This window comes from Arachis hypogaea, chromosome 1, assembly GCF_003086295.3.
Source record: "Arachis hypogaea cultivar Tifrunner chromosome 1, arahy.Tifrunner.gnm2.J5K5, whole genome shotgun sequence".
Taxonomy (NCBI): domain Eukaryota; kingdom Viridiplantae; phylum Streptophyta; class Magnoliopsida; order Fabales; family Fabaceae; genus Arachis; species Arachis hypogaea.
Window position 1 is genome coordinate 112,194,371 of NC_092036.1, and position 17,591 is coordinate 112,211,961.

The 17,591-nt window shown below is 31.4% G+C and overlaps 2 protein-coding genes across 2 annotated transcripts; one reads left to right on the forward strand and one right to left on the reverse strand.

Moving 5' to 3' along the window:
- Positions 1 to 2,488: 2,488 nt before the first annotated feature.
- LOC112783038 (LOB domain-containing protein 27-like) lies at positions 2,489 to 3,882 on the forward strand. Its single transcript, XM_025825811.3, has 2 exons — positions 2,489 to 3,420; positions 3,586 to 3,882. The coding sequence occupies exons 1-2, from the start codon at positions 2,621 to 2,623 to the stop codon at positions 3,686 to 3,688; spliced, it is 903 nt and encodes a 300-aa protein (XP_025681596.1). The 5' UTR covers positions 2,489 to 2,620; the 3' UTR covers positions 3,689 to 3,882.
- Positions 3,883 to 5,659: 1,777 nt separating this feature from the next.
- LOC112710672 (zinc finger protein BRUTUS-like At1g18910) lies at positions 5,660 to 16,614 on the reverse strand. Its single transcript, XM_025763021.3, has 12 exons — positions 16,061 to 16,614; positions 14,525 to 14,743; positions 11,745 to 11,939; positions 11,321 to 11,667; positions 10,938 to 11,160; positions 8,892 to 10,546; positions 8,159 to 8,377; positions 7,928 to 8,062; positions 7,534 to 7,768; positions 7,375 to 7,434; positions 6,085 to 6,156; positions 5,660 to 5,993 (listed from the first exon to the last, which is right to left on the reverse strand). Exons 1-12 carry the CDS (start codon positions 16,343 to 16,345, stop codon positions 5,892 to 5,894), a joined length of 3,747 nt encoding a protein of 1,248 aa, XP_025618806.1. The 5' UTR covers positions 16,346 to 16,614; the 3' UTR covers positions 5,660 to 5,891.
- Positions 16,615 to 17,591: the final 977 nt, after the last annotated feature.

Below are 17,591 nucleotides of genomic sequence, written 5' to 3' on the forward strand. Positions count from 1 at the left end.
AAAAAAGTGTTCGAAAATTATATAATTATTAATTTTGTAGTAGTAATCACTCTTTTATTTAATAAAAAAAGAAAAATAAAAATCTTTGGCCCGCGCAGGCCGACTCACCCTGCCAAAATCCCAAATTTGGCGATGCGGGTTTGACGGACTTTTTTAATCCGACGGGTTCCAAATCATAACCCGATCCGCCTTTTTTAATGGGTTCAGCGGGTTGACTCAACGGGTTCGACCCGTCTTGCCACTCATATCCAACATCCCATTTCAAATCCAAATTTGGACCTCTAACTGGTCCAAGAACAAGACAATAGTCTTTTGCTATCCGATTTTTTTTTTGTTTATCGCCATTTGGTTGGTAAATTTATCTATCTTACTACTAGACATCATGTATGCCCTTCAACAATTAAGTCAATTTATGGAATCTCCTACTGAATTATCATCTTCAAGCTGTCAAATATGTGTTAAAATATTTGAACACTAGCTTTGAATTTTTTTCCAAGAGAATTAAAAATTCAGCTTCAAGACTTTAGTGACTCTAATTGGACCAAATATCCTGACGATCGGTGATCTTTAACAGACTATTGTTTTTTCTTGAGAAGCTCCTTAATCTATTGGAAGACCAAGAAATAAACCACCGTTGTTGCTCATCCACTGAAGCTTCTATATATTTACTTTGAAAATAAGTTTAAAATAAGCCGATTTAAAATAATTTTCATCCTTAAACACTCTTTACCAATAAACAAAACTGGGATATATATATTTTCTAACAAAAAAATAACAAAAATAAACAAAAATCCATAATCGGCTACTTTATTTATTATCTCTAATAATAATAAGTCATTTTTTAAAGAGTATTATACTCTATATTTTTTATGGAGTGCATTCACATTTGCCATTTACTTTTCATAGAATTTTTTTTATCATGTTTTAAAATTTTCAGTAATATTTTGTTATTTTTATGAGTTTAATTTTAATATAATCAGTATAAAATATTTTATACAATTTTTTAATTATATTCGTTTTTTAGATAAGTATTCAAAGACTAATATTTTGTTGTCCACGGTATCCTCTAACCCGACAAGTCAAGGAATAATCTGTCGCGGATCGGAACTCCATTTAAGTGTCTGTCACTGGCCAATAGGTTGCTACATGCACAAGGCGGGATTCGAACCCCCGACACTTACTTAAGCGGACGAGTGAGTTGACCACTCGACCAACCCAAGTTAGTTTATTCAAAGACTAATATATGACATTACGTAATTAAATAGGTGTGTAATTTCTTTTATAAAAATGTAAAATTTTATTTATATTAGCCGTTAAGTTTGAAAAAATTACACTCCTCTCTTTAAAGATATTAAAATATCACTCTCCTCTTTTTTATTTGTAAAAGATACACTTCCCTTTTTTATAACTTTTAAAAAATTCACTTTTTAATCAATTTTAAATTTTGTGTTGACTAACGTTAATTTTACCTATTTTTTAAAAAATTACTTTTTATAAAAATATCTTTTAGCAAAATTTTATTTTGTTGTGATTAAATTTTGTTTATCAAAATACCTTTTAACAAATTATCTTTTTACTAAAATTTTTTTAATTTTTTTTAATAATTAAATGATTTTTTTATAAGATAAAATTATTTTTTAATGATCAAACTATTTTTTTCAAAAACACAAATCATAGTCACCTTTGCTTCTAAAAGTTGTCTTTGAAGGATTCATACTTCTCCTTCTCATATGGCTTTCTTTTTAGATTTTTTTAAATTTTTTAAAAATATTTTGGTATAAATATACAATTTAATTAATAAAATTTTTTTTTAAAGAGTATTTTGAAAAATAAAATTTAAATTAACATTAATTAATACAGAAATTTAAAATAGATTAAAAATAAAATTTTTTAAATATTATAAAAAAAGTATATATTTTATAAATAAGAGAGAGATAAGTATCATTTTAACATCTTTCAAAAGAATGATTAGTGAAATTTTTTATTAAACTTTAGATTGTGTGATTTATTCTCTTAACTTTACCCTAAACCATAGCCATATCCTATAAAAGTGGGTAATTAACAAGAAAGTGTCGTGCGCCTATCCCGTACTGTGTCCAACCAAAAAACTCTGCGAAACTGAAACAACCAGCATCCCAAAAATTCAAATATAGAAAATGGGAGGAGAGAGAGAGAGAGAGCACTACTAAGAAAGAAACCCACGCACCACTACCCCAACTACTGGTACTGGAAAAGAACCACGTCGCCACTTAAAAGTTGCTACGACCACTATATATGGTAACTCCAAAAAACACAGGACTACCATTTCAAGACACCTGTCCCTAATAACGGTATCACTCGAAAAGAACCAACTCCAAACATTTGGCTCCTCTCTTTCACTTACTAATTAATATTCTCTCTTGTTTTACTCGGTCTTTCCATTCACTCCGCAGGATCCGCATATTAACAGAAAGCAAAGCCTTCTCTGAATTGGACGTGATCAACAAAAATCAAATGCAAACACATACCCCATCATTTCAGTGCTGCCAAAAAGCTTCACCATTGTTGCAAGTTGATTTCTTTTCTCTTCCTCAGAGGTTCCAGCATCTGAGTTAGGTGGTGGAAACAAAATTAAACAACCATGACCCTTAAGGGTGGAACCACACAGGCCTGCGCTGCATGCAAATTTCAGAGAAGAAAGTGCACTCCTGAGTGTCTTCTTGCACCATACTTCCCTGCAGACCAACCAAAAGTGTTCCTTAATGTCCACAAGCTATTTGGGGTGAGCAACATTGTGAAAATATTAAAGGACGTGGATCCTAGTCAGAAGAAGAATGCTATGGAGTCCATCATCGTTCAAGCTAGTTATCGCGATAAGTACCCGGTTCGTGGTTGCGTGGAAGAAATTTGCAGGCTGCAAAACCAAATTTGGCTGCACGAAGAAGAGCTTCATGCTGTGTATCAGCAGCTTGAGATGTGCAGGCAACACCAACAGCAGCAGCACCAAGGGATTCATCACGTTGTTCCTGATGATCTTGCATCACAGTTAGAGGTGGGAATGGCGCCACGCGCTGCCAACAATGCTCTTCCGCTGTTTAATCACGCGCCACAGCCCCAGCAGCAGCAGCAACAGGTTTACAATACTTCTGTGGCTGCTTTGCCTGTGTCACAGCAACATTCATATTCCAACAGCAACAGTGTGGATTATAACTCCCTTTACATTGAATCCAAGGAAAACAACAATAATGGAACAAATCCTTTGTGGGTACCTTATGCAAATAACAATGGAAGTCCCATAGCAATGCAGTCTCAGATGGTTACCTCACAGGCACTATCCATGCACCAAGAAGCTGCTGGGGATTATGATGAGATGCATCCATTTTTCGAAACGATTGATGATAGGCAATCATATATTTATTCCAAGGAGGCTTATGAATCAAGGTATATTTATCAGTTTTGGCATAATAATCAACCAAGCAACTTATAAGTTTTGAGAATTTAATGCAGAAAATTACATACTCTATCTCTGCTCATTTAATACAAAGGACAATTTCCAATAAAATGAAAATGCTCATTTTTTTGCACTTTATATCTATCTGCTTGCAGCTCAGAAGAATCACTGAAAGATTCAAGAAAGTGCACCGAGCACGTTGCTGAGAATGAATTGAAGAGTGCTGCCGCATGCTTCAGCCTTACCAGTGTCAACTAATAAGTGAGCTTCGCTCCTCCCCTTGAACAAATTGAAAAGATATAATAGGTTTCCTTTCCTTTTTGGATTCATTTTTGCTTTTGATTATTAAATTTTCGATCCTTAACTTGTAAACATTTTAAATAGAAGAAGCACATACTTTTTATCATCTATCAATTGCATGGCTTATGTAGTGGAAGAGAATATTATACAGACCTCATGTTTTCCTCAATTCTGTGTTCTGTTTATATGCTTGGCTGTTATCTACTGCCATTCTTAAATGTTAACACTTTGAGGGCTGACATACCCATACAAAGGCTCTATTTTCGGGGGAAAAAAAATCAGCATAACTCCATAAAAATTTGGGAGCAACTTTATATATTTCCTTCCAATATTTATTAACATCATCTCGGAAAAAATACTTATTGCAATAACAAAGCCTTATGAATCAAGAAAAAGCTAACTGTGCCGTCACAGGCCTAAGCCATATCGCGCATCATTATATGAGAAATTGAAAGGAGACATAACATGAAAAAGCACGTAAAGAATATAAATCAAGCACCAGTATGGTGGTTAAATTAATATTTTCTTAAAAACATTGTAGGCCGTTCTTCTGTTACACACTTTTAACACTATAAAAAAGACTTTGTCTTTCTACTCTGTTTTTTCAACAAAGCAAGTAAATCTGGAAACAATATGGTAATTCATTTTGTTAAAAATATAACTCCGGAACATTCTTCTGTTGTCATAGGTGAAGAAAGCTTAAATAAATCAAAGTATTAAACACTCATTTGACAATCAATACGCTAACTGAAGTGCACTGGAGGGTTGGATATATCTGAATCAACATATGGCACAATATGAAGATCTTTTCTAGAGTAACTTCAATGTACTTAAATCTACCAGACCATGCATGCATTTTGAAACTAGAGGTTAACTGCCTTCCTATTTGCTGTACATGTTATAACTATTTCTGTATTTGAAGATCACTGACTAAGTAATAAAATAGTTTTGTATAGGATTGCTGTTTATTGGTTCTATGCATTGATGAAGGCTCTTCAATATCAAATAAGAAAATACTAATATTATTTGCTTTTCATGTTGTAAATAATTATCCATCTCCATATATTATCAAAATGTGAGAAGTGTGGTATTCCTTGGGTGCACTGAGTCTGAACCTCATTATTAGTGCCTGGGAAAAACTTCTACGATTGAAACTAGCAAATTACTGTTGGAAAATATGGATCAATATCACTCACCAAGTTCCTCCTTTTTGAAGTTTTTGTTTCATTAATGAAGCCTTTTTAGATTCAAATTTATTATTGAAAATAAAACAAGAGATATAACCAGCAGAAAATTACAAGAACTATAACAAGTCTTTTTTCTAGTAGGGTAGGGTCATATATCAAACAATGCCTATGATTTTGGGAAAGACCTAGTCTCCGTAGTAACCATTTTTCCTTTCTTTTATCATATTACAAAATCAAAAGTATAGAAAGTATTGTAAATGCATTCACTAATTCTTTATGCCAGCCCTAGTGTCACTTTGTGCTGTACACATCAACTTCTAGCCTCTGTACTTCTCAATTAAAGTCATACACAAACATATAACTTCCTTATTATAGTTTTTTCTGGTTGTGGTCAAACAGACAAACACTGCTGCTGTAGTGCTGTATGAAATGATCAAATATGTCAAAATTATAGTTTATGAAGTTTAGGCTTATCCCTCACTCCTTTAATTTGCCAGTATATCTGATATCATCTCGGCTTTCTTGGCAGCCACTAAAGATGGCAATAGGTAGAATAAGGTGAGTTTCGAGTTTCGACCCAACCTGACTATACCCCACACATTTTTAAACAAATCTCAATATCCACCCAAGACATCTTGCAGGTCCTAAATGCAAAATACTCACACCTTATGAACCAAGATAGAACTAAAGCAAAACCAGCACTAGAAGGCGAATCTCTATGAATGGGAAGTTACGGCTAGCATTTCTTGATTTGCAAACTGATCATGCATTGATGATTCTTGATAATTGCGGAGCAAGATTAGATTTTAAATCAGTACATCTCATAGGTAACAAGATAACTGTTTTTGCATCAGAATACTATTATTTTGGCCTATGCCATAGAAGGCAAACTTCAAAACATAAAGTACAATATAATGTTTTAATACACAGAAGCTAAGGAGACGCAGGTACTTATTATTCTCATAGTGGAAGTCTCATAGAACTCTGGTGTTGTAGGAACCACAATAAGGGCATTTGTGGTAACGCCAGTGGAAGGGAGCTACTCCTTTCTTTTCGCAGTCATTACATAATATAACCTACAGTTTTCATAGGGTCAATCAAAGATATGCGTTTCATAACATTGTAAAGTTTATATCAGACATGATTCTAGTAAAATAGTTGACAAACCTGAGTTCGACTGGAAAGCTCATCAGACATTTTCTCTTCGGCCAATAAAGAATCTAACTTCTTAAAATAGTCCTGAAAGACATTCTCATGACTTTAGAGAGATGAATGATGATTACAACCAAGATAATTGGAGCACTGATAACAAAAATGGAAAACCAACTGGGATGTTCTGCTAATTCAAACAGGCAAATTGAATCGTGAACAGCTGCTAGGAGTTTCCTAATCCCGTATTACAGAATAAAGTGATAGAATCTCACAAAGTCTTAAAAGTAGAAAGAAAGAAAAAAAGAAACAAACGGGAAAAAGGATCGCTTATGCAATTCTCCAATGAATACGTGTCGTTTGGTAGCCAGTAACAAATACAAATACAAAGAGACAAGAGAAACAAAATTTAACTCCACTTTTAAAACAATGCTTTATTTCTGTCTTTTGATCCAGAAACATTCCTTAAGTTCTTTGGGTGTCCTTAAGTTTATTTGACGAGTTTGACAAAATTTTAGCAATAAAAATAAAATTATTAAAAGATAAAAAAATAATTTTTTAAAAATAATAATTCATATTTTTTTAAAGATTTTTTATTTAAAAAAATATTTTTAATATAATAAATAAATAAAAAATATTTTTATATTATTATATCTAAATATAATTATTAGATAAAAAAATATTTTTATATGAGATATTTAAACATAATATTATTTTTATTTTTTTAAAAAATCTTTTAAAAAAAGATCACTTTGAAAATTTTTTTTTTTATAAAAACTCATCTAAACAAGTTCTGTGACTCTTTTTCTCTATATTGATATATAAAAATGCTATTTATACATCAAAATTTCTTGTAAAATAGGTTTTTTTTAAAAAATATTTGAAGTGTTAAAAATGTCTTTTATTTATTTTTTAAAGTAAAGTATTGTTAGTTTTAGAAAAAATAAATAATTTATTTTTTTAATAAAAATAATTTTTTAAAAAGATGTATCTAAATAAGTTTAATATTAAATAAAAGTATTTTATTAAAACAAAGTATTTTTAACTCAAAAAAAAAACAATTCAAACCATAATTTATTTAAACAATATTTTATATTATATATATATATCATATCTTATAAGATTTTAAAATTCGTATATTCGCGTGTTCTGTTGTGTCCATATTCGTGTCCATCTCCATGCATCATAGCGTATAACTTATAAGGTTGTCCTCTCAAAGTTCAGTGATAAAATGTACTTGAAGCTACATGAGCAATATTTCCTTATACATACATACAGGATAAGGAATAAAGTCAAATAATAACTAACCTGCATGTCTACAATTGACTTGCTACATATGGGGCAGGTATAGTTAAAGCCGGTATATTCCTGGAAGAATCATCATAAATACTAATAAGTAGTTGCCTTTGTTTTCTGCATACTTGAGGAGCTTTTCTATATATTTTTTACTTTTTAAGGTAGTAGTACCTGAAAGCATGCTGAGTGCATCACATGACCACATGGAAGGGCTTTTACCGGAGCCAGGGATGTGAAGATATATTCATGACAAATTGGACAGTTGTCCTCTAAATGTTTTTCCCGGCATGTGTGTACCAAAAGACTACGCGACATACATGCATTGCAACTCATGCAATGAAAGTACGTGGTACCCAAGCCCTTCCCAACTCGGCACAGGTTACAATAGGGACAGTGGTAAATTTCCCTGTACAAGATTTCAAGTATTAGCGGTTTTGCAATAATAGTTTTTCGTTTAAATGATAAAAGATTAATTGGACTAACAAAATTGGATAGCTTAGCATAAAGATAAACAGTTAGATAAAGGTGACAAAGCACAAGTTCCAGAGAAATTAAGTTACATTACTTTTCATCCTCAAATAATCTGCAGATCCAGCAGTAATATTTTGCCATGGTTAACTTGCAGGAAGAAGTTGAGCATGTGGCATTAATGGGCTGAATGTTTAAGCACTCCATGCACATCATTTTTGTAATAGATTTCCTAAAATATATAATTAGGCAATCGGTTTAAATATGAATTCAGAGAAAGGAGATTTCTTAATTCAAAACTTAAAATATTAACTGACTGCATGTTTACCTGTCAATTATATGGTCCGATACCTCATTATGGCAATGTATGCAAGTATGAAGTTGGTTGCAACAGGGGCAAAAAATCTTACAGTTTCTCTTGTAATGTTTGCAACCATAAATTAGTTTGAGAGGATCCCTATAGGATGGATGCTTCCCAGGAAATTCCTGCTCATCATTTTTGACATCAACTTCTGTAAAGGATATCTTCTGTCTAATAATCCAACGGCTGAAATAATGTAGATATTAATGTCAAATTCCTCCATCATATTTCCATTGGTTCTTGAAGAGTAGAATAAAACTATATAAGTTCCACATAATTCATGTATACTTAAAAGTTAGGATGCTAACTTCAGTTGATTTTAAATATCAATATTCTCTGATGCATGTTGCAATAATTCATGTATATTCCACGGCTATTCAGATGTAACACATAGATTTGATCCTCTTGGTGATGCATAGTTTACCACTTTGCAAATTTCAATGATAAAAAAACGAGATTCCATAACCTTGCTATTAAATTGTGTTCTGATAGTCTTATGTAACAAACGTACAAAATTAGCTAAAAACACTCTTGGCATTTTGATTATATGATTCTTTAAAAGCAAAATAAGTAGTTATGAACTAAAACTTTCCAAGAATCATGGCCATTGTATAGTTTATTGACACTAAAACTAACAGAAAAATAAACAAAGTAACGTTGTTAAATAGATGCTCCAGAACATGAGATGTGTTTGACCTACCTTATTAGCAGGTTCTGTATTATGTATGACTTTTCTTGAGGATCTAAGGAGGAATCGCGAGTTACCCTTCTTATTGCTTTCTCCAGATCATCTTGACTCAGTTTCAGAAGCCGGTCATAATGCCTGGAATTGTGACGAAATTGAAATGATTGATCTTCAATTTTGATTGGATTTGTGATTCCTTCCTTTTCTTGATTCCAACCATGTTTGTTGTTATCATGAAAACGATTTGTGGATTTTGAAATTTCATTTTTATTCTGTGCTGCAGCTTGAACCTTAACTGTGCGATCAAATTTGTTGTTAGACAGCTGGACATTATCACCAATATGATCCTTCTGATGAAAATCAGTATTTGTGTTGGATGAGGGTTCTTCTTGTAATTCATCAAGAACTTCTTCAGAAAAGTATTTAGATATTATCTCCAGTGGCTCAACAGTCTCTTTAAGTGCATGCTTTGTTCCCTCTTCTGGCTTAGTTATACTGTACCCATCCCACCATTCACTTAGCCACTCGTTGAACATTGTATTTTTAGTAGCCATGGACCATAAGAACATTAAAACATGCTGTTCTTTCTGTGTTAACGATGCCATTAGCCAAGGTATCATATCTTGCAATATCTGTGCTCCTATTCTTCCAAGCATGCATCCTATGATCTTCCCTTGCTCCTTATTTGAGAAGAATTCTCTACTTAGAGGCCAAATTTCTGCTTCCTCCCGGTCAATATGGCCTGAAAGTGATTTATGCATTGATTTGCAGATTTGTTGCAGCTTCCTACATAAATGCTGATACCTTACCAAGGATGTAGAAACCAAAATATCTAATTCAGACATCTTATGAAGGATGTGGGATATTTTATTGAAGTGTTTAACTTCAACATTGTGATCGAAAGCGTAGGCATGGCTAATGTTTTTTAGCCTACCACTTGCCTCCAAAGCTGGGAAAACTATTTCATCCTCTGCATCACTATGGATTTGATAAAGAAAATATATGATGTGGAATCGCTTGTGGAAATCCATAAGCAACTCAGCATTGTCTTCTAACTGAGCTGAGCCAAGAACTAGGTAGTCCAAATCTTTCTTGATAGCCTTGTGAAAGAAAAATATTATGTCAATTGGTTTTGGATCTTCAAGAAAGGAAACAGAAGAACTATTTGCCGCATGGCATCCCAGCTTCTGATGCAACTTAACAACTGTGGCCGGAAAAAGTATATGCAGATTAATTCCTGTGGAGTATGGTGTGTCGTACTTGTTGGATCCCGAAGGTGAGGGATAGGACAGACACATCTTGCTAGAGACCTTATGAGGCAGGCAGTCAGAATTTAAAGAAAACCCAGGCGCTTTCTTGATTTGCTCAGGTAAGAAAGAGTATTTGCTTTTGAACATATGGTGCAAGTCCTGTCGGAATTTTTCAATAGAAGTTTTACCTGAATACCCAATGCGGAACCACTCTTGTAAGAGCGATGCAAAACCTTTACAGGCAACATCATTTCCTTTCTTTTTGAAATAGAGAATGGACCTGGATTCTTTTTCAGGCAGGTGAACTGAAAACCAAGTTATAGCACCCTTTACTAACCCAAGTGGCATCATATACAGGCTCAAGCTCAGAAGTCCCTCTTGCATCCCATTGCTGCAATTCTTTCTAATGACAGGAAATACCTGATAAAAATAAGGGTGTCAAAATTTCACACATTTTAAGCATCCCTTTATAGAGGAAGTACAATGTTTTCATAAGAAGTAGTAATCAAAACTAGACTTTTCCTAGACACATCACTAGTTGTATTCTGCCTTTCATTTCTTGTTCGTTCTTCTCTCCTAGTGAGAACCATATTTATGAATAACTTAATTAACGAATGTGTATGCATATGCTGGTAGGTCCGTTTAGTAGAAATACAATAGTTTCAAAACCACAATATGAGTATATCTCCTATCATAATATATGTACTAATATGACGTTCTCTTGTTCCCTTCCTTGATTGGTAAAAGAAACTAAGAACCAAGTAATGACTTTAAAAAGTACAGTGCAGTTGTAACCAAGAAAAAGGTATACCTCATTTTCTTGAAAGGCGAATTGTTTTCTGAGCCTTGATACGAATGATTCAAGTTTTTGACAAAGGTTCCCTACGAATTCGCACAAAGGCATTCCACTTTCCGATCTATAGAATAACAACTGCTGTAAATCTTCAATGTGACTTACATCACAAAAGTTTTCCGTAGACTTTGACAACCAGTCACCAGCAAGTTTCTTCAATACTAATCTTTTCTGAGCATTGCTGTGATTGGAAATTCATATTCAATGATCAGAAAATTGAACAAGCATTTTAGAAAGAAGCGAAGGATAGTTGTTCATGAACTTTAGCAAGAAAAACTTGGCTAAAACGAATTAGTTAGATAAAATTTGACAAGCACAGAAAAAAATGTCAGAGGCATTACCTGTAGAAGGTGAGGACATCAGCAAAGAATTTCAATTGGATAAGCAGTGATTCTAAATTCTGAAAGCAGCTGCAGTTTTTTATTAAACAAAGTTCTTTCAGAATTTCTTCCAAATCCTTTATGATGGCATCATGCCAAAGATGAAGAACATTAACCTGGGTTGTCCCATCTTTGTCTTTTGGGCCATTCACTTCCATCTGACTTGAAAGTTCTTTGAAGTTCCTATTGCAAGAACCCAACGGAAATGATCTTGCAATATCTAAGGATTGAGCACCACCTTGAACTTCATCCTTAAAAGAGACTTCAGTGAAGCTTTGTTGGTTGCTTCCAATCCAAGAAACCAAAACCTTCGATATGTTATCTGAATTAGAAAAATACACAAAGTTCATAGAAAGAGATAATCAAGCAGTGAACTGGGGCCTACCTCTTGGAGTGTTTTTTCCATTGGTGCAATTTCATTTATACACTGAGTGACTTCTGCTTGTTTCTCTTCGGAAAGGAAGGATACCATCCATGGCAAAAGTTCCTCCAGCAATATTATAGGAACACTACATATGAATTGCCACACAAGCGAAGCCTGTTCTTCGGTAGGTAATTTTTGTATCACCAGTGGAAAAACCTGCATCAATATACAATTTTTTGATAACAAAAATGTCACTATTGAAATTCAATTTCACATTGTACAAAAAATACTCGAACCAGGATACATCTTTTTATTTGAATTAAGTAGGTTCAATTCAACTCCAAAGACTAATATATGAGAGTGAGGGATGTCTAAGCGCTTATAAAGGCTAAGTTCCATTTAGAGGTGATGTGATACTCTCAACAATATTAAAGAATATGTTACCAAAAGTATAGATGCTATGTAGCCCATATAGGTCAAGAAAGATGATCAGTTCGTACGATTTGTTGTCTTGTTTTACCCATCATATGGTTCATACACTGCTATGATAGATAATAACTGTATGTACCAACAAGCTTAAAAGTAAAGCAATTAATAGTGTTGGCCAAACAACTAATCGTAACTACTACCCAATTATCATTTTTCTTTGTCAGATTAATGTCTGCTGAATGCTAGCACACTATGACCTTCAATCCTTGGTTAGATTAATAATATTAATGTTTTTGTTTTGAGAGTATTTCCCTGTCATCTGATCCACTATAAGGTTATAGACTTATAGTAGTTATTTTCATATAGTAGGTTATCAAGCAAATTCAGTACGAAGGACAATAAAAATAAATTTTTGCTGAATTTAAATTTTGAACATTTTTTTAATTAAATTTTGAATATTCTTATTTTTAAGAACTTTTTAAATGTTTTTCTTTTCTCCTCGTGTTGAAGTTATCAACAATATTGGTTGTGCAATGTTAGCTTTTAGGAGTATGAGTATCTCTAAAGTTTATTTGGATAGGCCTATATTATGTTGAGAATATTTTTTATTTGAATAATGCTATATGAGTATAAAATTTATGAATTTTTATTAATATTTTATCAATTTTAAATATTAAATTTTATATTCTAAATTTTAAAATTTAAATTCTAATAGTATAAAAATAATATGTTGGCCTAAAATATTAGTTAATATTAATAAAAAAGATTGGACAAATAGTTTTCTACGTATTTTTCAGAGAGATAATTATAAAAGTAGTAAAAACTAGTTTATATGTTTTGAATGTGTAAATTAATTTATATTTGTTTATATTTGAATGTTTAGGGTTGGCGAAACCAGAATTTTAATATCAGGAGGGCCAAAATTTTATAACTATTTTTAATTTTTTAAAAAAATTTACAATATTTTTAATTTTAGATTTTTTTTATGATTTAATTATTCTATTAGTTTTAATAGTTTTATCAAAATTTTAATTAGGTCTTTATAATGTAAAAGTTTATAATTGAGTTTCTATATTAGAAAAAAATTATAAATTAGGTCCCCGCAAACTATTTTTGTTAAAAATACAAAATATTTTTGAAAATTTTATTTTTGCATCTAATATAAAATACATTATGAAATATTCTAAAAGTAAATATTCTAATATTTTGTGTTTTATGCTAAAAATAATAACTAGTAAATATTTAATTATAAAATTTTATTTAATATAAGAATTTAATTATAAATTTTAAATTATAAAATTTAATTAAAAATTTAATAAAATTACAAGAAATAATAAAACTATTAAATCTTATTATAATAGAAATAAACTACATACACCCCACTCCCTATGATGTTGGTCAAATCTATTTTTAAAAATATAAATTAACCGATCTTATGAGATGTAACACATAATATATTTTAATTGTTATATTTTGCAAAAATACAATATCAATATTTTAAAAAACATAACGTTAACCTTCTTTACAAAGATATTTAAGTGATGAATAATATCACTTGAATAAATAAAGTGGCTGACGATAAATTTTTCCAATTTTTAAGAGAGTTCAAATAATATTAAAATTAAAACTTAAGCAAAAGCTTTTCGGTATTTTTCCAGAGCTGTATTTTTTTTCCCTTTCTAGAAGTAAGTTGTGGTACGTTTGACTTAAAATTAGGAGGAATAGAGGATGGAGTGTTAGTTATTTGGACTATTGAGAATAATAAAAATGTGGGTATTACAAATTCTTTTCCCAATTTTGATTTTTTTCACTTTCTAAATTATAAATTAAAATTACAATTTTTAAATAACAATACAAATTATTTGTGTAAATTAACTACTAAAAGTTGTTCCATACAAGCCATTTTATTTCCGTCATGGTTGAATTGTTGAAATAATATTTCTCTAAACAAAATCATGAAAGCAAGACACCAAAAGTAAAAAAAAAAAAAAAAGTTATAAACATAGTAGTGTTTTTTTAAAGTTAAGAGTGAGCCTCAAATTCGAAATTTTTAGATTAAGATGGGGAGACTGGTACCAAAACATACCAGTTTATTTTCAGTTAAAAATAAGGTTTAATTGAATTCTAAAAAATAACTCAAAAGGTGAAGAGTTGCTTCACATTGTTTGATGTGAGATTTGTAATATATCTGGACTTCTAGTACGTAAAATTTGTAAAACTAGACATACATATGACTTAACTAAATTAGATTAGAAAAATGATGATACTATGTCGTCAAACTAATTCTTTCAAAAGATAAATCAATTAAGTAAAAACACACATAATTCTCTATCTAACCATTTTCATAAACTACAACAATAGAAATCAACTACCTGCTCTTCTTCTTTCAGCATATGTTGGTAGATGGAAGTTTGCAAGATGCCGATGCAGTACACAAGTTCTTGGAACAGCTTGGAAATATTCTTATGCAGGGGCATCGGCTCATCCAATAAGTGAATAATGGAATCGTAGAGGTCATTGGTGCTTTTATGTTCAAGGGAATATGTAGATACCACATTTTTCACGTGTCTATCCAACGCAATAAAGATAACCTGGGGAAAAAGTTGTGAAGTTATATTCAGGAATCAGAAGAGCGAGCCTTAGCTTAGTTGTTACCTTTTACATCTATCAGTTATTACTATTAAATACAATAGGATATAATATAAATCACACTAATTAAATTTTACACTTCATTTGATAATTAAAGAAATAAATTTCAGGGTTATATATAGCTGAAACTTATATTATTTAACATTAAAAATAATTGTATAATTTTAAGTATAATAAATATATAATTATAAATGTTAGCCAAACAAAATCATAAATATTATGTTAAATAAAGTAACTTTAGTTATTATGTTTTTAGCATTTATTCAAAGATAATTGGTATAAGAATCTCTTCTTAACAAATACGCACAACTCTTATAGCTTAAATTTTATCTAGCGTTAACAAATAAAATAAATCAATAATTTTGCTCAAATATATCATAGTTTTTACTTGTTAAACTAGTATTAACAAACGAAAATGTAACTCAACTACTCAAGTAACTTGCTAGCAAATTGCAAATGTGCAAGGTTATTCCGCTATTTCTTAAAACTTTTTTTATTGGTATTTATATCCTATCATTTTGGACCAACGTAACTTTCAGTATAGAATATACTGATATAGCTACTTCTCCCAATACGAGTTTTTTTTAAGTTACCTTCCCAATATAATCCGTGGAACACTATTGTTGTATACGAATTAATTAGAATGTTTGCTTCTCTTTTGGACAATTAGCAATTATTTTTGTTTGGACTTGAAACAGGAACCTACTTAGATACAAATTTTAGGCCAATTATACACTGCATACACTGTGACGTAACATGCAAAGTTTATTTAATAGAAACAATAAAATAAAATAGCATCATCATCTAAGAAACAGACAAGTTTTGGTAGAAATAGATTATTCGATTGTCAACCAACACAAAACAGACTCTGCAAAATTTTGGATTAAGATCGAACTTCATGAACTGGAACTCCAAATTCCTCAACCATCGCACACAAATTATAATTAATCACGAGGCATACAAATCCATGATTTATTAAGTTTATCTATATTCTCTTCTTCGCGATTTGCAACGCTGACAACAACAACAATAATAATAATAATAAAGCAAAAGCTCAAACACAAATTGATAGCTCAAGCCTCAATTAAACGCACAGTTTAGCAAAACAAGGCAACAAGCAGTTAGTTACTATCTATACCTTCATGAGCTCAACAGTATCAACATTTCCTTTCTTTCCCTATTTTCCTCAGATTTTCTAAGCAACCAAACATGATTAGTAGCTATTTTATATATAAGTTCATATATCGGTTAGAACTGACCTCGTCTTCCGCAGCACAGTGATACTTGAAAGCAAGTTTAAGAAACCGGAACCGCCGTTGAAGCTTGAGAATAACTTCTCCTCTCGGTTCCTGAGACCGATCATCGAACGACGCCGTTTCTGCCAAGCGGCGGAGCTGGCTGAGTTCAGAGCGAAGAGCGTGGTGGAAACAAACAAACAAGAGCACGGGAGCGTCGACGAGTCGAACTCGGGAGAGAATGTCCGGTAGTTCGTTCTCGTCCTCATCGTTATCGGAGAGGGAAGAAGAATGATCGCCGCCGTCCATCCACGGCGAGGTCTGCGGCAGAAGCCACCATCAAACGGTTACAAAAAATGAGAGAGAGAAAGGGGAGGTTATATGAAGCTTTGAAGGGAATTTATTAGAGCCGGTTTGGGAGTATTTTTTAAGAGAAGATGAACGTTGAATTTAAAAAATTAGTTGAATGTGATATGCATAATATTGTTGTGGCCATTGCCACGAGTGCTAGAAAGGGACGTTGGAGCAAAGGGCCAAGGGTTGTTTGCGTCTTGGCGCTTGGTATTGGAATATGATATGCGAGAGCGGCATGGAGAGTGCCTTGTTTTATCTCTTTAGTTTTAAATCTAGGACGGTAATTATTGAAGGCGTGAACAAGACGAGCCAACTATAGATTTTGGCAAAAAAAAAAATAACTTAAATAATAAATAATTATATTAAAAATAGCATATAAATAAATTATTTTATATTTGAATTTTTAATTCTAAAAATATTTATTTTATAGAAATGTGATAAAAAGTAGTAGCACTATGAGAAAAGTCATTTTTTTAACTTTTGTATAAGCTCCAAAATAACTCTTTAGAAAGCTGCAATTTGAATTTAAAAATTGCACCAAATATTAATATCACTACTCTAAATAAAATTACTTTTGAAACTTTTCAAACATACTCTTTACTTTCTGACAACACTTGTCTAGTTTATAATTTTTCTTAATTACCTTTTTTCCCGCCTAATAAAACTGTTTTTTGTGGCTAAAAAATTTAAATACAAAAGTAGGATGATTAATATATTTTAATATTATAATTTTTTGGTGTTTTTTAAATTATAAAAGATACATAAATCGAATTTTTCAATTTGTATTTAAAAAATAAAAAAAATTGAAGTACATAAATGGAACTCTCCGATTTATGTTTAAAAAATTAAAAAATTTTGAAATACACAAATTGAACGGTCTCATTTGTGTACTATAAATTTTTTTAGTTTTTTAAACACAAATCAAAAGATCTGAGTACAAAAATCAGACACTAAAAATTTGACAGTCTAATTTTTATACCTCTTAAAAATAGTACGGTCTAATTTATATTCTCTAAATTAAATCATCTCACATTTAAAAAAAAATACTACAACAGTTCATAATTTGGTTTAGGGTCAATATACTTCTGAATGTTAAATTCAAGTCAAAATAAAATTTTATTATGTTTAAATAATTTATTAGCATAATATTGCTTATCCTTCTTTTCCTTGAGAATTGTCAATATGCCAAGCCAACAATCTT

Coding starts and splice junctions, on each gene's coding strand:
- LOC112783038 (XM_025825811.3), top strand. CDS start 2,621: ATGACCCTTAAGGGTGGAACCACACAGGCCTGCGCTGCATGCAAATTT. Junction 3,421..3,585: donor AAGGAGGCTTATGAATCAAG/GTATATTTATCA, acceptor ATCTGCTTGCAG/CTCAGAAGAATCACTGAAAG.
- LOC112710672 (XM_025763021.3), bottom strand. CDS start 16,345: ATGGACGGCGGCGATCATTCTTCTTCCCTCTCCGATAACGATGAGGAC. Junction 11,161..11,320: donor GATGTCCTCACCTTCTACAG/GTAATGCCTCTG, acceptor TTCCAATCACAG/CAATGCTCAGAAAAGATTAG. Junction 6,157..7,374: donor AGTCAATTGTAGACATGCAG/GTTAGTTATTAT, acceptor AATGTCTTTCAG/GACTATTTTAAGAAGTTAGA.